Source organism: Erpetoichthys calabaricus, chromosome 14 (genome assembly GCF_900747795.2).
Source record: "Erpetoichthys calabaricus chromosome 14, fErpCal1.3, whole genome shotgun sequence".
Lineage (NCBI taxonomy): Eukaryota > Metazoa > Chordata > Cladistia > Polypteriformes > Polypteridae > Erpetoichthys > Erpetoichthys calabaricus.
Window position 1 is genome coordinate 31,397,556 of NC_041407.2, and position 25,362 is coordinate 31,422,917.

The 25,362-nt window shown below is 41.3% G+C and overlaps 1 protein-coding gene across 3 annotated transcripts in view; it reads left to right on the plus strand.

Moving 5' to 3' along the window:
- Positions 1–25,362, plus strand: part of LOC114664886 (caskin-2-like) — a 309,053-nt gene that overhangs the window by 237,325 nt on the left and 46,366 nt on the right. For all 3 annotated transcript variants that reach the window (XM_028819182.2, XM_051936226.1, XM_051936225.1), the window contains exon 13: positions 6,201–6,316. In XM_028819182.2, the coding sequence (XP_028675015.2) occupies positions 6,201–6,316 (116 nt within the window). The remainder of the gene's footprint in view (positions 1–6,200; positions 6,317–25,362) is intronic.

A 25,362-nucleotide genomic window follows, 5' to 3' on the forward strand; every position in this document is an offset into this window, starting at 1 on the left:
TCTATGGTGACAAATGCTGGCCAGAAGCAAATGGTATCAAAACACCCAGTAAAAAATTTCACAATACTCTTGTTAAATAATCCTCATATCAGGTCATCCAGTCATATGCTCACACAGTACAAAGGAGAAGTAATATATAAAATAAAATTTTGGACTAACCTTTTAAGATTTTTCTCCAGGTATTATTAGCCGTTACCATTGTTGTAAGCAAAATGGGAGCAAGGAGGAAGAAAGGTATATCCCTATGCTGTTGGACTTTTTGGATAGCCATTTTTACTCTTCTTTATTCTTGCTCCATCTTTGCAACCGTGAATGTACTTTTTACCTCACCCAATAATGTCAAGAAAACTTTGACATTTAGTGTTATCAGTGCCAGCACCAACATATTGACAAGCAGTAACAATAATGATATTAAATGATAATGAAGATGATGCTACACTAGAATTCCTGAAGCCTACGAAAAAACTTGTAATCCCGGCCAACCCTAAAACCCTTTGCACCTCTACAATCAGCATCTGTTGTTTTGTAAATGTGTAATTCAGCGCAAGCAGCCTGCTGTCCCATTCCTCGCCTTGACGGAACTCAGCTCGTGGGCAAAAAGTTCTCCTATCTCAAGCCAAGGCTCCTTATCTGCGTGTGATGCAAGGTTATTATAGTTTTGCCTTTTTATATTAGTTTTTATTTCTATATTTTTTCTGACCTTACCTGGAAATTCAGTTTAGTTTTAGTTTTCCTTCATCGTGTAATTTTAGTTTTAGTTTAGTTTTTATTTCACAAAGACATTTCTATTTTATTTTTATATATATTAGTTTCAGTTTTCATTTTAATAATTATGGCATGGAACGCCTACAGAGTTAGTTTTGTGTCACAATCAGACAGAACTGTACACTTAGCAGATTTGGATATGAGTTTAATGTTAGTGGAAGCTTACTACACATGGTTTACTATCTGGTTTTGTTTTTGTCTAATAAAAACAAGCATAATCAAAACTAGACACTGAATATGAACAATTTTACACAATTTTATAATTTTTAAAATATTTTCTCGTGAAAATCACAGGGGCTTAGGAAGAACAGGGCTCTTAGACTTGAATGAGTGTGCAGACCCCACCTTGCTGTATTGAGGGAAACAAAGAACAACAAGCATGTAGTGTCAAGGTTAGGGGCAGTGAGTCTTGAATAGACCACCATAAAGGACAGTAAACCCATAATGAGCAGAGCAAGAGCAGGTAATAGGAGTACGGACAGGCATAAAGTCTGAAATTAAGAACAACATATACATTATCTAAACCTGTTTATCCAGGGTAGGATTGCAGAAAATCTGGAGTTTACCCAAGCAGGTTTGTATGCAAGTCAGGAAAAATCCCTGGTGTGCAATATGTATGATAAGGCTGATGTTAAGAACAAAAAGAACTATCTATTTTGAGAGAGAGAGAGAAAAACATTGAAAAAAGGGAGACAGATATTTTAAAATATAATTCTGCTAATGGATTACTTTCACAATATCAGGTATTTTGAGTTGTGAATAGGAACTAAAAAAGATAAATTAATAAATATGGAACAAATACAAAAACCCATTAGTATGTTTAGTTTTTCATCACTTGTCAGACTCTCTACCTTTGTTTGTATCACTTCATTGTTAAACAATGTTTTTAAAGCAAAAGTAATTGGTCAGCAACAATATGCTGATCTTGTATGATGACCTAGTCAGTCTCTCGATCAGTGCCGTTTTATTTTCAGAAACCAGGAGTGCTCTCCCCTAGACTTTCTTGTATACTCAGATATGGGGATGGATATTTGAGGAATAAACCGCAAGACAATGATTATATTTTTATATTATGTACATTAAGGAACCATCAACAATAAATCCAATTAATAATATAATGAACAATTATTATAAAAGTAAAGTTGAATAAATTGGACTCTGCAGCTGTATAAATAAAAAAAAAAAAAAAATTCGAGTATGTGTTTAGGTAAAGTACCACTTCCGGGTAATGGATTTGGCCCAAAAGTTAATACAGATCTATAATTGTGGTGTAACAACCACATGCCAAATTTCATCCATCTATCTAGTTGCGTTTTTGAGTTATAGTGTTTATACACACACACGCACACCCACACACACACACACACACACAATTCCAAAAAACAGTATTGTTGGACACTGGTTAGTCTATAATGTCAAGATTCATCAAAATATCGAGATCGAATTTTTTCATGATTACTATACTTTCTCTATACTTAGTATATGAGAAGTAAAAACGATTTCTCCAGTGCGAAGTGGCAGGTGAATTGCTATCAACAAAAAGCAGACACCTGGGAATTAAACTGAAACGTTACTCACTCGTGATTTTTCTGTCCATATGGTAAATGTTTTGTTGACCAGCACATTCTGATTTAAGCCGTTTGAATTACATCTTGGTATACAACAAGCACAAAGAAAGACGGCACGCAAATCACTTTCTATTTCACACGCTTTACGCACCCGCATTCAGCTTGCTCTGTCACCGCAAATGCTGTGTGAACAGTCACCCTCCTTCACCAGCCGCCATTCACTGGATGAATATATGCGGGCGGCTTGTGGTGGATGACTTTCTGTTTTAGAGTTAAAACTTACAAGGGTTAAAGACTAATGGCAAGAATATTCATTCAAAAACGAAAACTAAAAATATTTTAGTAAATTATTATTTTATTTCAGTTTACGAAAATGTTTTTTTAATAATAGTTTCAGTTTTGATTTTAGTTTTCGTTAACTATAATAACCTTGGTGTGATGTGCCTGGAATTGTATAGGGTAAATAAAACAGCATATCGTTACTTGGAATACATGCATTTCATGTGTGTTCCTTGTCTACAAAGATCTGGTTAAGTATAGGATGAAAGGAAACTCGAGAAATGCTGAACACATACCTAAAGCAAAAACTTTTTTCTTGTTATACTAATAATGACGAGAAGTGTATAATGTGTGAAGACTTTTGTCCAAATATCAAATAAAGATGTACGCTTTTATTCAAAAGTATAACCAAAAAAAAAAAAAAGTATTCAATTTACATGTGGCTGTCGATGAGTTAAAAACTCCAGCTTAAATGTCAATCAATAGGGAATTTACACGTATTCTTGAATGGTGCAGAGGTAAGAACTGCTACCTTATAACCCGAAGGTCCCGAGTTCAAGACCGGGTGCTCTGTGTTTTGAGTAGTGAGCTGCTATTATTATTATTATTACAGTATTATTTCTACAATATAATAAAAAAATACATTTGATTTGAGACTGTAACACTCGGTGTAAATTTTGGCTGCTTGTAAAAGTTAGTGCTTGTTTTTTTATTATTCAGTTTTATTCTCTCAGTGACGTTCACGTGGTACAATGAACTTGCCTCTCCCTCTGAGTTGATGGCATTTATCTCCATTCTTTTCACAAGATCAGTGCTATGGCTGATGCCTGCTCAGAACTGTGCGTTGTACCGGCAATCAAAGATACAATGTCCCGTGTCCGCTATCAGACTGGACAAAGGCAGGACCGTAGCAACAGACAGCTTCTTCACACCACTTTCACTGGCTAATAGACTGCTGTAACGCAACGCAACTGTGCTTGGCACCATAAGTAAAATGGGACTTCCACCTGCAGCTAAAGTCACTTCAGTACACGAGCAATTTGCCATGCTAGTGTTTAAATCTGACAGCACCGTGCTGACAGTGTATGTGCCCAAAAAGAAGAATCATTTGATTTCAGTCTGTAACAGCCGGTGTAAAGTTTGTGTGCATACACCGTCAGCACGGCGCTGTCAGATGTTCTGAAATGAATGAACCCTCTAATACCTGCAGTAAATTACAATTTATTGTTAGGAGTTAGTAAAGGACTGAGCCAGAATGCATCTAGAAAAGGGAAAAAGTTAAAGGTTATTCTCATGCCTAAAAATAGAAACATTGGCTAGATATACAACATTTCAACAGTATATAGACTATATAGGAATGTACTGATATTTACAAACCGTAGGGGTTCATAGTAGATAAGTAGTTAGTGCTGCTCCCTCACAGACCTAGCTACTTAGGAAATAATCTTATGCCTACAGTAGTTTCTGTCTGTGTGTACTTTGTTCTCCCCATGCTTGTTGGGGATTTTTCTTCAGATAACGTGCCGTTCCTTTTAAGCCATGTCATATGACTGATTAAACTAAAGATCTGGGGTCTCATGTACAGTATAAATGGTGCATATTCACAAATATGTTGCATACTCCCGATTCCACACATCGTGTATAAAAACTATACTTGCCGTAAAGCCATACCCATTCTCACGCCTGCTCAAACCATTGTGTACGCAAGTTTTTGGCTTAGTTTTGCAAACTGGCAGCACCCAGCATCAAAGCAGTGCTACTATTCCTGTGTGGTTATCCTTTCTTTTTTAGATTTACATCCCTGACATGGCGCTTTCAAATATACTGAAATTAACCACATATCGTTTATTAGTTTAAGGCATCTGATTGTAATCAACCTGTAACAATATAATGGTACATGGAATGGCCAAACTATTCCAAATACCATAGCTGTTTTAGCGTTGTTACTTTCACTACTCCCACTGTATCTGAGTGTGGAATCACAGCTGTACAGCAGCTGATCGGGAAGCTCTATGGCAGATTGTGTCAAGAGCGGAGAGAATTATCAGGATACAGCATTTAGCACTCGCTGCCTCAGCCATGCACACAGTCTGTTTCAACTTCTCCCATTCGGCAAATGCTTCAGAGCCTTCCTGTTGGGATCCTTGCGGTTCAGAAACAGTTTCATCCCAAGAGCTACAACCACATTCAATCGGTCCATCAAGTGCTCCGGGTAGAACTGTTAGTACTTAGAATTACAATTACCTCACTGTAAACTTGCATTACAGTTGTAATATTGAACAACCTGAGCCACTGGCGCCCCGTTCAGGGATTGTTCCTGCCTCGTGCTGTATGCATGCTGGGACTGGCACGACCCTGGATGAATAGGTGGTTGGAATAATTAAATATGTACTATGAAGATATTTAAATGTTCCTTGAAAGTTTTGAAGAATCTGTGTTCTAAGCTTACAGATGGCTTGATATTTATTAAAGAGCTGATTGCGTGGAGATTGGTTACTTGGAGAAAGAAAAGTAAGGACAGGAATTCGGGGTTAGTACGTTTGAAAGAGACACTACTGCATTAAATTATTTTATTGAGGGCCATGCACAGCAAGCATCTTGCAGGAGGCAGGAACAATTTCTGGATTGGGCACAAGCTTGTCAGTTCCACTGTGCCCTCATGTTTTATACATGCTTTAATTCCTATCATCATGAAAATTATATCAAGTATACATCTTAGTACTAAAATTGTTCAGAGAGTTGTAATATCGTGATTGTAATGTATTCTGTGTCCTGTCGGCGTAAGAGAAAGCCTGTTTAAGAAGCATGTAGTGATTCACACACATACTGCACATAGAAGAACACAATGAATACAAAGCATTTAACATGCCACTTTAATTACGATGGGATTTGAGAAACTAGTAAATTAAACGATTTTAAGATGACGTTTATGACGAGACGTTCTACTTTAATGACAGAATAAACTACATGATTAAAGTGGAAATTTCAACTTTTTTTTTCTTTTCTCTGTACCCTGATACGCTTCTATATGACACTCAGATGGTGGTCAGTGACTCTCCTTTTCACAGCAACTTTGGTATCTGACCATTTCTTTTTTTATTTCGGGCACTGTGTGTTCTGAACTTGAACTTTAGAATTTCTCCGCCACTCGATCAGCTTTCTTTTTCTGTTTATACAGTATCTTTGCTTAAACCAACAACGTTTTTCCTTGCCTCCTCTTGGTATTTGCTGAAATTCTTCTTTTTTCCCCAGTGCTTTTGGCATTGTCTTTTCACAGAACATTGAACTTGAGAGGCTATTTATATTGATATGCATATTCAAACAGGTGTAATTCTGGGAGGAGTTGGGGTGGGGTGGCAAGCACATGCACATGTGTTACATTTCACACTGAACCGGGATTTATTTAGCAGACGAAAATGGAAGTTGGTGAATGCATAGATTTATACATCTGAATTTTTTTGTGCATACACACGTTTCTGTTTTTGTCCGTATGCCATGTTTTAGTGTGAATTCTATGCACAACATTATACATGAGGCCCATCTGGAGATAAAATGTATAATTTGCTTAAATAATTTTTTTCCCCCCAGCTGGTGACAGGAACAGTGTTGGTAGTAATGGCAGTGCTGGTAGCTCCCGGAGTGCTGGCAGTGGACAGAGCTACGACAGCAGCATCGGACAGTCAATGGCAGACAGCTCCAAAAAAGTATGTTATTTTATTATATGTTGTATATTATATGTTGTTTATATGCAGTTTCAGTTTTTCCATTTATTTTTCAAAGCCTACATGCAATGATGCTGCAAAAATGAAAAGTAAAATGAAATAACACTATTTGCAATTTCATTTTCCTCACTCAGAAAAGTGTGTGCACACTGTCTGGGGGCATCATCTCCAGGATTGGAAGTGTCAAACCATTTTCAGGTCCTTGTGGTGCTGGACAGTGTCTCAAAAATATTCTTTGGTGGTAAGCAGAGCCCCAACAGGCCACCTCAAAAACAGGTCCCAGAAAGAGAGATGTAGTAATAGTTGGGGACTTAATCATTAGGCGGATTGAAGCACAGGGTTGCTCCAGAGTCAGACAGTTGTGTGTTGCCTTCAAGGTGCACAGTTATGAGACCTCCCTGGAAGGGTGGATAGGCTCTTGAATGGGGTGGATCCAGTTGTCATTATCCATGTTGGAACAAATAACATAAATAAGTGTACTCTGTGATGGTACGAGTCGGGTGCATAGTCTGTACTGCTTGTGGGAGCCTCTTGATCCTGCAGCCATCAGTAACACAGGGCAGGCAAGGCAAATGAGGACATATAGTATATTGCAAAGGGGTAGGTGTAAAAGTGCCATAGTGCTTTTATTACAAAAATAAACAAAAGCAAAACTATGTCCACAAGTGCAGTGCTCAAATATCTTCAAGAAATAAATGCATAAAAAAGTGAATTCATGAGTTAAAAATCCAACATTAAAACAAGAAACAAAAAACACGGTCATCGAGTCCTTAATGTACAGTCAAAAGAGCCCAGCACAACTTCATCTCTGTCTAACTGGTTCTCTCATTGCTTGCTCAGCTGCCTCTGTCCGGGGGCAGTCATCCTTCCGTCATGCTTCATGCTCACACAGTCATACCTCAGGTTACTGGGGAGTGTTCCACCATGCTCACACCCACTCTACACAAATAATTAGCGGGGCAAAGCAGCCCCTGGAATGCCACTCTATCGCTCCTTCGCAGGGCTCATGATTGCACTGCCTCTCCCCCACTAGCTGCCTGGCCCATCTCACCTCACCACCCGATGATGCTTTCTCCACACACGCTTTCCTTTCTCGCTCTTTCTCCACATTTCTTTTTTCGCCTTCCCCTCTCTACTTTGCCAGCTCCTTTTAAATTGACGCTCCCAATGATGCTCAGGTGTGCATGCACTGCTCCCTCCAAGGAACTAACTAACTAGTGCTTCATGCACACACTTACATGTGCCTTCTCAATTCGGCAGGCACCCCACTGCCTAACCAAACCCCCCACAATCTGTTCCTGGAGCAAAATGTGTTTGCGCACTCACCTACGCCCAGCTAGAACCAGTACTTTGCGGGGAACGCTTATTTAAAATCAGCTCGTCACCACGGACCATTCTTCGCATAGTCATAGTCTGCGATCCAAATTTAAAGAGTTAGATGCTAGGCTGAGGGTAGTCTTATGTGAAGTTCTTCCTGTGCTACACACCAGTCCAGGTAAGAGTGAGGACATTAGAAATCTTAACACATGGCTCAAATCTTGGTGTAGGATGGAAGGGTATAGTTTTGTAGGGCATTGGGACTCCTCTTAGGACAGATGGGACCTGTTCTGCCGCTGCGTGTTACATCTGAACCAGTGGGGCACCAATGTGTTGGGGAGATGTATGAGTAAGTTAGTCAAGGACTGTTTAAACTAGGGTATATGGGGCAGGGAGTTTTGTACAGGACAAGTTTATAACTATACATGGAAGAACAAGCAAAAATTTAAAATTCATAGTAACCTAAATTATAACCCAACATTTAAATGTTAAAGTAAACAAGTAACACATTAAAAATAGCATATCTTAATGGTAGAAGTATCAAAAATAAAACAATTGAGTTGGAGCTGTATGTAGATAAGCATAACTATGATATTATAGCAATAACAGAAACCTGGCTAAACATCAAAGATGGGGATGAGTATAATATAGAGGGATACACATTTTTTAAAAAGGATAGACAGGATAGAAAAGAGATGCGCTCTGTCAAAATGGGGGATGGGACAGCAGGCTGCTTTTGTTGATTGATTGACATATTTACAAGACAAAAGACGCTGATGGAGAGGTGCAAAGGAATTTATGGTTGGCTGGGATTACAAGTTTTTTTGTATGCTTCAGGGATTCTAATCTTAAAGATATTAGGGAGGCTAAAAGACAAGGAGGAATATATCACACAAGGTAAAACATGACCCAAAGAGATTCTTTTAGTATTTTATTGGTAAAAGAACAGTCAAGGAGGAGGTGAAGTACATCAGGAATAATAAAGGGGAATTAAAATATACAGGACAGTGAAATAGTGGATGCTCTAAACTCACATTTTTCTGAGGTCTTCACAAGTGAGGAAGTAAATAACCTACCAGCGGTAAAAGGGACTACTGAGAAGGTAATAAGGGATTTGGAAATTATAGAGGGAGAAGTACTGCTTAAGTTAAATAGGCTAAAATCAACCAAATCTGCAGGACCAAATAATATTTACCCTCAAGTTCTTAAGGAAGTTAACGAGTACATATATTAACCATTGACACATATTTTTAGGAAGTCACTGTGCACTGCAAATATTCCGAAGGACTGTAAATGGCAAGTATTATCCCATTATATAAAAAGAGTGATGGGACAGATCCAATCAACTATAGGCCAATAAGCTTAACACTAGAATTCCTGAAGCCTATGAAAAAATCATAATGCTGGGCCACCTTAAATTCCTTCGCACCTTTTCATCACTATCTTTGTTTTGCAAATGTGTCAATCGGCACAAGCAGCAAGCACCCTGCTACCCCATCACCCACCGATGCAGCTGAAGTTGGGTGCAAAATTCTGAGAGCTCAAGTCTGTTTATCTGGGAGTAAGGTGTTTGGAATTGTATAGGGTAAATATTGTTATTCAGAATACATACACTTCATGTGTGTTCTGTGTCTACAACAATCTAGGTAAATGTAGGATGACAGGATATGTGAGGCAAGAAATGTTGAACATATAACTAAAACAGAAACATTTTTTATGATATAGTAATAATTAATAAAATGTTGATGTGAAGTGTGTAATGTGTGAAGACTGAAGTTCAAATATCAAATAAACACTTTCACAAAAGGTATAACAAAACAAGTGTGCTTTTATTCAAGAATATAAGCAAAGAAAAAAAATTATTCAATTTCCATGTTGCCATCAATGTGTAAAAACCTGAAGAACGGATGCTTCTAAATCAAGAGGTTGCGGGTTCGATCCTGGGTCTTCCCTGCATTTTCCATTTAGTGAGCTGCTATTATTATTACTGTTATACTAGAGGGCTTTGCCCCCTGCTCACTTCACTCGCCAACCCCTGGACCTGCGCTATGCGCTAGCCTCTTTGAAGTTCTGCTGCTCGCGTATGGGGATGTGGAGGTACAATTTAAACAGATTTTTATTTTCATGGGAATTGTTACATATGCATAATTGAACTATTTTACATTGCAGCAAGTATTTAACCATATTAAAAAATAGTAAAACGTAATAATTTGAAAGTAAATTATGTTTCATTAGAGTTATCCATTGAGTAATACGATTTCATTCTGTTTGGCTTTGCAATTAACACGCAAATACTTTTTAAACTTACACTTTTACTGTAAAACTTCAGCAAAAACAATTTTTTGAATAAAATTTTCGTCAATATCGTATTGAATTTTGATTCTGTGTTTGGACTTTCATCGTGACAACACAATGTATAACTGTCCGTGATTGAATTTTGTTTCTTTCTCTCTATTAAATAAAACAACTTTTTCTAATGTGAGATTTGTTAATTGTCTTTGCAAAAGCTATTCTAACGGGAAACTGTTAACGTTTTAATTCGAATGGCATATCAAGATCTCCTTTGTTGTCTGATGTTATCTGTGGAAGATTTACTACATTACCTTTCTTGGATACATCCTCCTTTCTACAGTAATTCGTGCTGTGGAAGAACGGACGGTGTTAACGGTTGTAGATATTCTTCGGGATATTGTAAGTTGATGTTTTCATGTTCCACATGATCACCACCAACTCTTTCAGCATAGTCTATTGTTACGCATTTAACCAATTTGCCGTGTAACCGATTGATATTTTTGGTGTTCATTCGTTTGACTTCATCGTTTCTTGGTGCTAGGATTGCCCATGTACTTATTTTTTCTGTTAATAACCCTTCGTGATGAAATTCTTCAATAAGATTTGGACATAATACGTCTTCTTTAATTGGGAACTTAAAAGTGAGGAAAACGTTAAAATTTATAAGAGCTGAGAGAGCAGTAACTGTGTCTGAAAAAAGCATTGACACGAATGAGAAGTGAGAGTACCGTGTGCGTGGTTGAATATGGTTGAGAGGAGGGTGTGACTTGAAAAATCTCATGACCAAAGTGTCACGGGACTTGAAAAAATCTCTTTAAAAAGTCTTGTCGCAGGATTTTTTTATATAATAGAGAGATAATAAAAACATACACTTGATTGAAGTCTATAAATTTTTGCTTAGCTTCATCCTTCAGCATCCATAACAAAATAACTGGAAAATTTAAGCAGTCCGAGTTACTAATGTGCATATTGCAGATTTAACAGGTGTATAACACTTCCTGAACTTTGCAAACAGCCCTGACCCACTTAACTGATGTAGCAACCTGGCTGAGGGGTCTTTTATTTCTGTTATACTAATGAAACATAAAACTGGGATCAGGTTCACCCATAACAACTCCCTTCCTCCTGTTTAATCCCTGGAATTATTGTCACAGCTTCTCTATGCAACTTAATCGATTGTGCTAAAGAAAATCCTTTCTCTTTTTAGTCTTGCAGATATCCATCCATCCATCCTCTTCCGCTTATCCGAAGTCGGGTCGCGGGGGCAGCAGCTTGAGCAGAGATACCCAGACTTCCCTCTCCCCGGCCACTTCTTGTAGCTCTTCCGAGAGAATTCCGAGGCGTTCCCAGGCCAGCCGGGAGACATAGTCCCTCCAGCGTGTCCTGGGTCTTCCCTGGGGCCTCCTCCCGGTTGGACGTGCCCGGAACACCTCACCAGGGAGGCATCCAGGAGGCATCCTAATCAGATGCCCGAGCCACCTCATCTGACTCCTCTCGCTCAGCTCCTTTTTCACCACGACAGACCGATGCAGAGCCCGCATCACTGCGGACGCTGCACCGATCCGCCTGTCGATCTCATGCTCCATTCTTCCCTCACTCGTGAATAAGACCCCGAGATACTTGAACTCCTCCACTTGAGGCAGGATCTCGCTCCCAAACCTGAGAGGGCACTCCACCCTTTTCCGGCTGAGGACCATGGTCTCGGATTTGGAGGTGCTGATTCCCATCCCAGCCGCTTCACACTCAGCTGCGAACCGATCCAGAGAGAGCTGAAGATCACGGCCTGATGAAGCAAACAGGACAACATCATCTGCAAAAAGCAGTGACCTAATCCTGAGTCCACCAAACCGGACCCCCTCAATACCCTGGCTGCGCCTAGAAATTCTGTCCAACTCTCACTGGAAACGGGTTCGACTTACTGCCGGCATTGCGGACCAAGCTCTGACACCGGTTGTACAGGGACCGAACAGCCCTTATCAGGGGGTCTGGTGCCCCATACTCCCGGAGCACCCCCCACAGGATTCCCCGAGGGACACAGTTGAACGCCTTTTCCAAGTCCACAAAACACATGTAGACTGGTTGGGCGAACTCCCATGCACCCTCCAGGACTCTGCTAAGCGTGTAGAGCTGGTCCACTGTTCCGCGACCAGGACGAAAACCATACTGTTTCTCCTGAATCCGAGGTTTGACTATCCGACGGACCCTCCTCTCCAGAACCCCCGAATAGACTTTTCCAGGGAGGCTGAGGAGTGTGATCCCTCTGTAGTTGGAACACACACTCCGGTCCCCCTTCTTAAAGAGGGGGACCACCACCCCAATCTGCCAATCCAGAGGCACTGTCCCTGATGTCCATGCGATGTTGCAGAGACGTGTCAACCAAGACAGCCCTACAACATCCAGAGCCTTGAGGAACTCCGGGCGTATCTCATCCACCCCCGGGGCCCTGCCACCAAGGAGTTTTTTGACCACCTCGGTGACCTCAGTCCCAGAGATGGGGGAGCCCACCTCCGAGTCCCCAGGCTCAGCTTCCTCATTGGAAGGCATGTTGGTGGGATTGAGGAGGTCTTCAAAGTACTCCCCCCACCGACCCACAACGTCCCGAGTCGAGGTCAGCAGCGCACCATCCCCACCATATACAGTGTTGACACTGCACCGCTTCCCCCTCCTGAGACGCCGGACGGTGGACCAGCATCTCCTCGAAGCCGTCCGAAAGTCGTTCTCCATGGCCTCCCCAAACTCCTCCCATGCCAGAGTTTTTGCCTCAGCAACCACCGAAGCTGCATTCCCCTTGGCCTGCCGGTACCTATTAGCTGCCTCCAGAGTCCCACAGGACAAAAGGGACCGGTAGGACTCCTTCTTCAGCTTGACAGCATCCCTCACCGCCGGTGTCCACCAACGGATTCGGGGATTGCCGCCATGACAGGCACTGACCACCTTACGGCCACAGTTCCGGTCAGCCGCCTCAACAATAGAGGCACGGAACATGGCCCATTCGGACTCAATGTCCCCCACCTCCCTCGGGACGTGGTCGAAGTTCTGCCGGAGGTGGGAGTTGAAGCTACTTCTGACAGGGGGCTCTGCCAGACGTTCCCAGCAGACCCTCACAACACGTTTGGGCCTACCAGGCCTGACCGGAATCCTCCCCCACCATCGAAGCCAACTCACCACCAGGTGGTGATCAGTTGACAGCTCTGCCCCTCTCTTCACCCGAGTGTCCAAGACATGTGGCCGCAAGTCCGACGACACGACCACAAAGTCGATCATCGAACTGAAGCCAAGGGTGTCCTGGTGCCAAGTGCACATATGAACACCCCTATGCTTGAACATGGTGTTTGTTATGGACAATCCGTGACGAGCACAGAAGTCCAATAACAAAGCACCACTCTGGTTCAGATCGGGGGGCTATTCCTCCCAATCACGCCCTTCCAGGTCTCACTGTCATTGCCCACGTGAGCATTGAAGTCTCCCAGCAGTACGAGGGAGTCCCCAGAAGGTATGTCCTCTAGCACCCCCTCCAGGGACTCCAAAAAGGGTGGGTACTCCGAACTGCTGTTCGGTGCATACGCACAAACAACAGTTAGGACCCATCCCCCCACCCAAAGGCGGAGGGAGGCTACCCTCTTGTCCACCGGGGTAAACCCCAATGTACAGGCTCCAAGTCTGGGGGCAATAAGTATGCCGACACCCGCTCGGCGCCTCTCACCGGGGGCAACTCCAGAGTGGTACAGAGTCCAGCCCCTCTCAAGGAGATTGGTTCCAGAGTCTAAGCTGTGCATCGAGGTGAGCCCAACTATATCTAGCCGGAACCTCTCAACCTCGCGCACAAGCTCAGGCTCCTTCCCCTTCAGAGAGGTGACATTCCATGTTCCAAGAGCCAGCTTCTGTAGCCGAGGATCGACTGCCAAGGTCCCCGCCTTCAGCCACCACCCAACTCACACTGCACCCGACCTCCTTGGCCCCTCCCATAGGTGGTGAGCCCATGGGAAGGGGGACCCACGTTGCCTCTTCGGGCTGTGCCCAGCCAAGCCCCATGGGTGCAAGCCCAGCCACCAGGCGCTCACCATCGAGCCCCACCTCCAGGCCTGGCTCCAGAGGGTGGCCCCGGTGACCCGCGTCCGGGCGAGGGAAAACGCCGTCCAAATTTTTTATTCGTCATAGGAGGTTATGTTGAACCGCACCTTGTCTCATCCCTCACCTAGGACCAGTTTGCCTTGGGTGGCCCTACCAGGGGCATAAAGCCCTGGACAACAGAGCTCCTAGGATCATTGGGACACGCAAACCCCTCCACCACGATAAGGTGGCGGTTCGAGGAGGGGCTTGCAGATAGCATTCATTTTAATCAGTGGAGCAGTGCATAGTACTGTACTTTGAATTCTTTTGAAATGTTGCACTGTGTGGAATAGTGGAGTCAATGCTATGTAAGAGCTGTACAGTTTGTAATCAGAGCTGCACAGTAGTGAACAGATGTGAAGTGTTAATTCAAAAGTTATAATGACATGTTAGTTCCACATAGAGACAGCTAGTATGCAGGGCTTTTCATATAAAATTTATCCCCATTGGATTTCTTTCCCATGTTGTTATTATGGAAGCTCAAAAATGAGTTATTTTGGTCCTTTTGCCAAATTAGTTTACACATTATGCTATAATTGTGAACATGGAAAGTAAATTTTGGAAATGTATTAAGAAATAAAAATCCTGTGAAGTTTTTTTATTTCTACTGCACCCTTTACAGTTGATCAACTCAATTCACTGTATGTCTTGTAAAATGAAAAGACATAACTTTATTTTATTATGTATTATTCGTGTATGAATCATAAAATAGAGAAAGCATTCCTTAGAGGCAAACTATGTTCTTATTCCTATAATTAGATAAGGAAAATATCTTTACTGTATATTATACTTACTGTGACAAGCTATGAAAATGTAAAAATGTTCATCTCCTTTGTTGGCAACCTGGCATGGGTGATGTGGTTGCACATTGGTCACAAAATCAGCATCTTAGGTTTGAATTTAGTACCTGGTGGTTGTCTGTCTGGAGTTTGCATGTTCTTTCCATGTTTTCCTGTGTTTTCCTCTGGGAACTCAGGCACCCTTCCTACTTTTCCAGAAACATACCTTTTAGGTTAACTGATGACTGTAAGGACTAGCACCCTGTCCAGATGTTGTTCCTACTTTCTGCCGTATGTTGCCTTGAATTGATTCACCTCATGATTGGATTAAGTGTATGTGAGAACTGTTTTTTTTTTTCATTTATTTATTTATTCATTCTTTCTTTCATTTATCTTTTTTCCTAAGTACTTAATAAAGGTAATTAAAAAAATGTAACTTTGCACCAAAAAAATTTGGCTGCAATTAAATAGAGATAATAATCTACCCTTTTTCCTTTTGTTGAATCTTAAATCATTTTGAGTTTTTTTTTTTGCCAATCAGATTTGTTTGATGGGGGAAGAAACACAAGCCAAAGCATAGCTTCATTACACCATCATCCATTAATATGTTGCTGCCACCACAAAATGTCTTTGTAGAGATAATGGAATAAATATGCAGTAAGCTATGTTTGGCTTGTGCCAATTATAGTGATCATTGTCCAGGTCAAAAACGTCAGTTTTTAGTTAATCACACCAAAAACATTTGCTACAGTGTTGTAAAATCTGACATTTGATTCCTTAAGGAACCCTGGTGGTGTATTCTACTGTATAACTTTTTTTCTGGAGTTCTTTATAATTCTACTGAGAACATACCTGCATATTTTTCCAGTTTGTATAGAACAGCCTGCTTCTAGAAGCTGAATATATTGTTTTATCTTCTTTATATTTCCTGTACGAACTTGATCATTCAGTTGGAGACTTTCAGCACCATGTGTTATACATTTATTATAAGTTTGGTACATACAAATATCTCAAAATCAATATTTCTTCATAATTTTGTCACTTTTATGTGTGCCTAATATGCTCTATCAGCTGTGGAATCTTTTGACTAAAAAGAGAATAGAATGTATTGAGTGTGTTATTTTAAAATGAACACAGGGACACAGCTGGAAACTTGTTAAAGGTAAATTTTGCACAATACATTAGGAAGTATTTCTTTCCATTCACACAATAGAAATCCATAAATCCAAACATGCATCCAAAGGAAAAAATAGATAGATATACTTTATTAATCCCAAGGGGAAATTCACATACTCCAGCAGCAGCATACTGATACAAAAAACAATATTAAATTAAAGTGTAATAAAAATGCAGGTAAAAACAGACAATAACTGAATAATGTTAACGTTTAATACCCCCCCCCCCCCCCCCCCCCCCACCCCCACCCGGGTGGAATTGAAGAGTCCCATAGTTTGGGGGAGGAACGATCTTCTCAGTCTGTCAAGTGGAGCAGGACAGTGACAGCAGTCTGTCACTGAAGCTGCTCCTCTATCTGGAGATGACACTGTTTAGTGGATGCAGTGGATTCTCCATAATTGATAGGAGCCTGCTGAGCGCCCGTCGCTCTGCCACAGATGTCAAACTGTCCAGCTCCATGCCAACAATAGAGCCTCCCTTCCTCACCAGTTTGTCCAGGCGTGTTGTCCTTCTTCTTAATGCTGCCTCCCCAGCACACCACTGCGTAGAAGAGGGCGCTCACCACAACTGTCTGATAGAACATCTGCAGCATCTTATTGCAGATGTTGAAGGACGCCAGCCTTCTAAGGAAGTATAACCGGCTCTGTCCTTTCTTACACAGACCATCAGTATTGGCAGTCCAGTCCAATTTATCATCCAAAAATATTCCACAAAAATGAAGAAATTTCTTGACTTTCAGGTACCTCATGCCTAGAAGCTTCCCAGTGGTATTTTATTGTATTGTCCCTGCTGGTATTTCTCTAATTGGTGGTCAGGAGGATCTGCACAGAAGGAGGCATCCACAATGCCGAAAATGTCTCATTAGTACATTCCAAGCAACATTTAATAAAGCTCAACATTAAGTCAGTGTCACAGATGTGAATTCTTGATGTGCACATGGGCAGATTTTCTAATATTTTATGTTCATAAGCTTCCAACTAGTGTGACACAAGATAAATATGCCAGTTATTATGGTGTCCTTGATGAAAGGCTCAGTGTCATAAATGACAAATTTAGCAGACCAGAGCAGACAAACAAGTGCTCTTAATATGCAGTGCATAGAAAATAATGGAAAATTCAGAAAAGCAAATGTAACATTTCAGTCTTCATGATCACATCACAACAGCTTAGAAATTGTTAAATTAATTCCCACACAACACCATATGGAAATCTCAGCTTTTGTTCTTGTAGGATATATTGAATAATCGATCAATGGCTGAATAGTTTGTAGAACTTATCCAATACTTTTGTCTTTGATCAGTCTGTTTAAGCTGTAATGAGAATCAACTCCATTCAAGTTTATTGCAAATCTTCAGTATATTTTTTTGTCATATGTTTGCAAATGGATATTTAGAAGTGCAAAATTTATTTAAATGAAAACTAATGATTTTTTGTGGATGTCGACGATGTATTTTACATATCATACAAATTAATGAAACCTGTATACTGCTCTTAATTTTCTCAGGGCCATATTAGGAATTCGTTGAATAAGAATATAGTTTAAAGAAATCATGCAGTGTATTGCTACTCATGTAACCTGTGGTAAGTCTGCAGAGAATGCACACTTACCACCTCAGCAGGGATGGCTGGGGAAGAGATGTCCAGCCATACCCACCACCCAACCACAACCTTCCTGCCCACCACTGCCCCGTCCTGAAACTTCTTTCTCCCTGATCGAATCATAGGCAGGATTCAGCATTAATGTAGAAGCTGGGTAGAGATAACATGGGGTAGGATGATCAGCTAAGTAGCAGAATCTGTATTCAGATTGTCATCTGGCAGCAAACACTTGTCGGAGTATAGCAGGGGTCCATTACTAATAGGAGCCACTGCTTCAGAAGTGGTGATTACCTGTTTAGTTTACAGCAACCCATTACAGGGTTGCTGTAAGCTACATAATGTTGCTATTTCAGGTTCTTCTGCAGATGTGAATAGTGCTATGTAAAATGAAAGAAGAATTTATAATAGGCCAATACATAAATACAGTTTCCATGTTATCAAAGGGTTGGGTGACAAGGTTATCATTTCAATGATAATATTTGACAAAAGGTGTATGTTCACATATCAATATGTTTGCATTGTTAAGAAGGCAGTCCAGAAGAGTTGTCATGTAAAATGTACAGTATAAGTATGATAATAGAAACCACAGCACAGAGAAAAGTGTGCGCATTGCAACAGGTACACATGTCGTAAATTTAGGAAGGACGGTCCTTGCGTGTGTGTGAACTGTTAACATTTGAATTTGATGATTGCATATAGCGCTGAACTGACCTCTCTGTACTATTCTTTCCTCTGCATGTCCTGGAGTACAAAAGAAACAGTACCATACAGCAACATGTGGGGACTGGCAAGATCCGGGGGGGGGAACGTCACTGATTACAAGCGCAAGATGTTATGCAAATGAATATGAATAATGTTGCATCTGTGCCACAATGTTTTCCGAAATGTACTATACAGGTCATAAAATAAATACAGTAATCCCTCCTCCATCGCGGGGGTTGCGTTCCAGAGCCACCCGCGAAATAAGAAAATCCGCGAAGTAGAAACCATAAGTTTATATGGTTATTTTTATATTGTCATGCTTGGGTTACAGATTTGTGCAGAAACACAGGAGGTTGTAGAGAGACAGGAACGTTATTCAAGCACTGCAAACAAACATTTGTCTCTTTTTCAAAAGTTTAAACTGTGCTCCATGACAAGACAGATGACAGTTCCATCTCACAATTAAAAGAATGCAAACATATTTTCCTCTTCAAAGGAGTGCGTGTCAGGAGCAGATCATGTCACAGAGATAGAGAGAGACAAAAGCAAACAAATCAATAGAGCTGTTTGGCTTAAGTATGCGAAGCACCGCGGCACAAAGCTGTTGAAGGCGGCAGCTCACACCCCCTCCGTCAGGAGCAGACAAAGAGAGAGAGAGAGAGTTTGTTTTTCAAGCAAAAATCAATACGTGCCCTTCGAGCTTTTAAGTATGCGAAGCACCGTGCAGCATGTCCTTCAGAAAGCAGCTGCACACAGAAGGTAGCAACGTCCCTATCGTCTAGGTGTGTGAATAGCCCCCCTGCTCACACCCCCCTACGTCAGCGCAAGAGAGAGAGAGAGAGAAAGTAAGTTGGGTAGCTTCTCAGCCATCTGCCAATAGCGTCCCTTGTATGAAATCAACTGGGCAAACAACTGAGGAAGCATGTACCAGAAATTAAAAGACCCATTGTCCGCAGAAACCCGCGAAGCAGCGAAAAATCCGCGATATATATTTAAATATGCTTACATATAAAATCCGCGATGGAGTGAAGCCGCGAAAGGCGAAGCGCGATATAGCGAGGGATCACTGTAATTCCAAATATCATATATACCTATGTCTCTGTTTTTCATAGACCATAAGGTGCATACTAATTCAACTGAATGAAAGAAAATCATGTGACGGTGAGATACAAAGAAGGCAGATTCACCAGCGTTTGTGTGTGTCAGCTTTTATCCATCCAGATCAGAGAATGTCTGGTTCCACTGCCTCAAAACACCACTCACATCTACAGTTATTCCCAGTTTCAAATAAAAACTAACAGCGCCAGATCCCTTGGGTGGTAGTATGTATCGTAATTGTGACTGAGAGAATAAAGGTGAAATGAAAAAATGGTAACTTTTACAAGTACTATAAATGTACACCGTCAGTTACAGACGCAAACCAAATGTATGTGTATACTGTATAATATTAACAATAAGGGCAGCTCACCACTGAAAACGGCAAATATAGGAGTCAGTCGGGATTGAACCGGGGAGTCTTGATTTTAAGTCGGCAAATCTTACTGCTACGCTACGGAAGCTGTTGTATCGTCTTCGAACCTTTTGTGAAAGTGTTTATTTGATCTTTGGACTTCAGGCTTCACACATTATATAGTTTATGCCAACATGTTGTCATTTACTACTGAAATATGAAAAACATTTCTGTTTTAACAATGTGTTTACACAGATTATTGTAGCAACGGAACACACATGAAATGCGTTTGTTCTAAATAACGATCTATTATTTCCACTCTAAAACTCTAGCACTTCACTCCCAGATAATCAAGGCATGAGCTGGGAGAACTTTGTGCACGTTCTGCGGCGGTGGGGGGATGGAATAGCAGGCTGCTTGTCTTTATCGGCACATTTATAAGACAAAAGACGCTGACGGAGAGGTGCGATGGGATTTAAGGTGGGCCAGATCTACGAGTTTTTTTGTAGGCTCTGGTAATTCTAGTGTTAATGAAAAAGAATATTTACAAATGTCTTAGCTGACATTTAAACATAAATATGTTTAAGAGACCACACATTAAGATCCAGCACTGCAAAAGTCAAGGCATTTTCTAAATATTTAGGGAAGTCAGCTGTCTTGCCTTCTGAGCAATGAATAACTCAACCAGTATTCCCTGAAGCTACTGTATAGTTGATAGGTGGCACTCGGTAAATCTAATGGCTACAGATTCTCCAAAAAAAGTAGCTTCATACACTTAGCAAAGATTCTATAGTTCTTCCAGTAAGGATTCTGCAAAGGCATGTGAGTATGCAGAGATCAATTCATGTGAGGAAGTTATGAGATCATCATCTAAAAATTTCCTTAATTTCAAGATAGGAGCAAACAACTTGCAGACTTCTTCCATTGACTTAAATCATTGATGAAGGTCGGAAAATTATGGTATCTAATGTCAGTAAGAAAACTTTTACGTTGAAGTTATGTTGTGCATCCTCATGTTGTGTATTCATTAGTTCTTTGGGAATATTCATGTTACTCGCTACCGCTGTACCTTCTGTAAGCACAGAAGACCAGTTTTCACAAAGTGACTGCATTTCTTCAGTTAGAGCCTTTTTATTAGCAGCAGCAATATCCATAGAAACAGATCTGAACTGCAAGATTTTTCTTTCTTCAAAGTGCTCCGAAAAAAGAAAAATATTCCTATAAATTTTGTGCATCAGGATGTGCATTTGTTGATAGCTTCCCAGATGCAATTATCTTCTCCAGTGCAGTGAGAATACTTGGAAGTCTTTAAGCAATTGGCCTAACAGTATCTATTCATTCACTCCACCTTAGACGATGTAAAGAACTGCCAACTTCTTCAGTTAAGGTGTCCCATCTTTCAGGACTACTGCTGCAAAGAACATATAATGTGTCAATGTATACAAAAAAGGTTTTAATTTCTGGACAGCTTGCAGCAGCATGTACACCTACTAGATTAAGTGTGTGAGCAGCACAAGGACAAAATGCTTCTGGGTATTTCTCTTGGATTCTAGCTCGTACTCCTTTAATTCTACCAGACATATTTGCTCCATTATTATGTCCCCTGACCTCTACAATCACTGTGATCGCTTCCATAGTGACTTAATCTTGATTTTATCATTTCAGAAATTTCTTCCCCTGCATTAAATCATCTTCTTCTTTTGGCTGCTCCTGTTATGGGTTGCCACAGCGGATCATCTTCTTCCATATCTTTCAGTCCTCTGCATCTTGTTCTGTTACACCCATCACCTGCATGTCCTCTCTCACCACATCCATAAACCTTCTCTTAGGCCTTCCTCTTTTCCTCTTCCCTGGCAGCTCTATTCTTAGCATCCTTCTCCCAATATACTCAGCATCTCTCCTCTGCACATGTCCAAACCAACGCAATCTTGCCTATCTGACTTTGTCTCCCAACCATCCAACTTGAGATCACCCTCTGACATACTCATTTCTAATCCTGTCCATCCTCATCATACCCAGTGCAAATCTTAGCATCTTTAACTCTGCCTCCTCCAACTTGGTCTCCTGCTTTCTGGTCAGTGCCACCGTCTCCAACCCATATAACATAGCTGGTCTCACTACCGTCCTGTAGACCTTCCCTTTCACTCTTGCTGATATCCGTCTATCACAAATCACTCCTGACACTCTTCTCCACCCATTCCACCCTGCCTGCACTATTTTTCACCTCTCTTCCACAGTCCCCATTACTCTGTACTGTTGATCCCAAGTATTTAAACTCATCCACCTTCGCCAACTCTACTCCTTGCATCCTTACCATTTCACTGACCTCCTACTCATTTATACACATGTATTCTGTCTTGTTCCTCCTGACCTTCATTCCTCTCCTCTCTAGTACATATCTCCACCTCTCCAGGGTCTCCTTAACCTGCTCCCTACAATCGCTACAGATCACAATGTCATCAGCAAACATCATAGTCCATGGGGACTCATGTCTAATCTCGTCTGTCAATCTGTCCATCACCATTGCAAACAAGAAATAGCTCAGAGCCGATCCCTAATGTAATCCCACCTCTACCTTGAATGCATCCGTCACTCCTACCGCAGACCTCACCATGGTCACACTTCCCTCATACATATCATGTACAACTCTTACATACTTCTCTGCCACTCCTTTATACAATACCACAAGTTCTTTCGAGGTACCCTGTCATATGCTTTCTCCAGGTCCACAAAGACGCAATGCAACTCTTTCTGGCCTTCTCTATACTTCTCCATCAACACCCTCAGAGCAAACCTTGCATCTGTGGTGCTCTTTCTTGGCATGAAACCATACTGCTGCTCACTAATCATCACCTCACTTCTTAACCTAGCTTTCAGTACTTTTTCCCATAACTTCATATTTTGGCTGATCAATTTTATCCCCCTGTAGTTACTACAGTCCTGCACATCCCCTTTATTCTTAAGTATCGGCCCCAGTACACTTCTTCTCCACTCCTCAGGCATCTTCTCACTTTCCAAGATTCCATTAAACAATCTGGTTAAAAACTCCACTGCCATCTCTCCGAAACACCTCCATACTCCCACAGGTATGTCATCTGGACCAATGGCTTTTCCATTCTTCATCCTCTTCATAGCTGTCCTTACTTCCTCCTTGCTAATCCGTTGCACTTCCTGATTCACTATCTCCACATCATCCAACCTCTTCTCTCTCTTGTTCTCTTCATTCATAAGCCTCTCAAAGTACTCTTTCCATCTGCTCAACACACTCTCCTCGCTTGTGAGTAAGTTTCCATCTTCATCCTTTATTACCCTAACCTGCTGCACATCTTTCCCAGTTCGGTCCGTCTGTGTAGCCAGTCGGTATAGGTCCTTTTCTCCCTCCTTAGTGTCCATCCTCTAATACAACTCATCATACGCTTTTTCTTTAGCCTTCGCCACCTCTCTCTTCACCTTACACATTATCTCCTTGTACTCTTGTCTACTTTCTGCATCTCTCTGACTATCCCACTTCTTCTTTTCCATCCTTTTCCTCTGTATACTCTCCTGTACTTCCCCATTCCACCACCAGGTTTCCTTTTCATCCTTCCTCTGTCCAGATGTCACACCAAGCACCCTTCTTGCTGTCACCCTTACTACACCTGCTGTAGTTTCGCAACTGTCTGGTAATTTTTCACTACCATCCAGTGCCTGTCTCACCTTCTCCCTAAACTCAACCTTGCAGTCTTCCTTTTTCAGCTTCCACCATTTGATCCTTGGCTCTGCCCTCACTCTCTTCCTCTTCTTGATCTGCAACGTCATCGTACAGACCACCATCCTATGCTGCTTAACTACACTTTCCTCTGCCACCACTTTACAGTCTTCAATCTCCTTCAGATCAACTCTTCTGCATAGGATGTAATCTACCTGTGTGCATCTTCCTCCACTCTTGTACGTAACCCTATGTTCCTCCCTCTTCTTAAAATATGTATTCACCACAGACATGTCCATCCTTTTGGCAAAATCCACTTTCCTCTGACCTTCTTCATTCCTCTCCTTGACACCATACCTAACCATCAGCTCCTCGTCTCCTCTATTCCCTTCACCAACATGCCCATTAAAATCTGCTCCAATCACCACTTTCTGTCCCTTGGGTACACTGTTCATCACTTCATCCAACTCACTCCAAAAATCTTCTTTCTCACCCATTGCACACCCAACTTGCGGGGCATATGCACTAACAACATTCATCATCATACCTCCAATTTCCAGCTTCATAATCATCGCGCAGTCTGACACTCTTTTCACCTCCAGAACACTCTTGACATACTGTTCCTTCAGAATAACCCCACTCCATTTCTCCTCCTATCCACACCATGATAGAACAATTTGAACCCATCTCCGATCCACCTGGCCTTAATCCCTTAACCTTTCTATTTAGTCTCTTCTCTCCATCATATCGGCTAACTCTCTCCCCTTACCAGTCATACTGCCAACATTCAAAGTTCCTACCCTCAGTTCCACTCTCTTTACCTTCCTCCTCTCCTTCTGCCTCCAGACACGTCTCCCCCCCTCTTCTTCTCCTCCTTCTCCTTCGGCCAACAGTAGCCCAATTTCCTGTTGACTAACAGTACTGGTTGCGGTCATTGTTAACCCGGGGCTCGACCAATCTGGTATGAAAATTAGTATTGCTGTCCGCATATTGATTTGGCAAAATTTTACACCAGATGCCCTTCCTGACACAACCCTCCCCATTTATCCGGGCTTGGGACCGGCATGAAGAAAGACACTGGTTTGTGCATCCCCAATAAAAAAAACTCTGAAGAACCTCTCTTGAATGCTCCAGCTTCCTTTTAATGGATCTCAGTGAACAGATATTACAACTATTACATTCTGCTCTGTACAAGAAATGTCAGGTGAAGCATCACATATAATGGCAAAATATAATATAATGCTATAATAATTCTTTGTGTGCTTCCCCTAAACACCAAATACAAAGTTACATTCAGAAGTCTTTATAGCAAATTGGTAAATTTTTCAGCTTCTTTTACTAAATGTTTTTGCATTTCAGTATCAATACCTTGTCCACCTATTGACATCTGAAGTGTTCTCCAATTCCAGTAGTGTTTCCTATGCTGATCCGATTGTTAATGACCTGGTAATCGCATGTACAGCTTAAACCACTTATTTTTCATAGGATGAAAGCCTTCTTTTCTGCAGAGAAAACTTGTACCCTTGCTGCTCTAGTCAGAGGAAAATGCAAAGCAAGTTATGCGATATAAAGCTTCTTTGCTATTGTTCCATTTAAGCTAGTCTCTTAAACTCTACTTACATCCATTTGATGCATTTGCATAGAGAAGAAATTCAGTAAGTAAACATCCATCAACATCTTTAGTCATACACTGGGCCATTACATTTAACTCCTCTTCTGTCATTGATCTGAAAGCAAAATCATTTCTCTTTCTTTGTCCTTAAGAACTTCTGGCCACAATGCTGGGTCCTTCCAGTTGACATCTTCCAAATAGTCAACACTTTCAGAGGATTCACTTGGAACAGTAGAGGGGACAATCTCAGTGGATATGCTGCAAGATGGTTCTTCAGTCTCTGAAAGTTCAGAGACAAAGCCT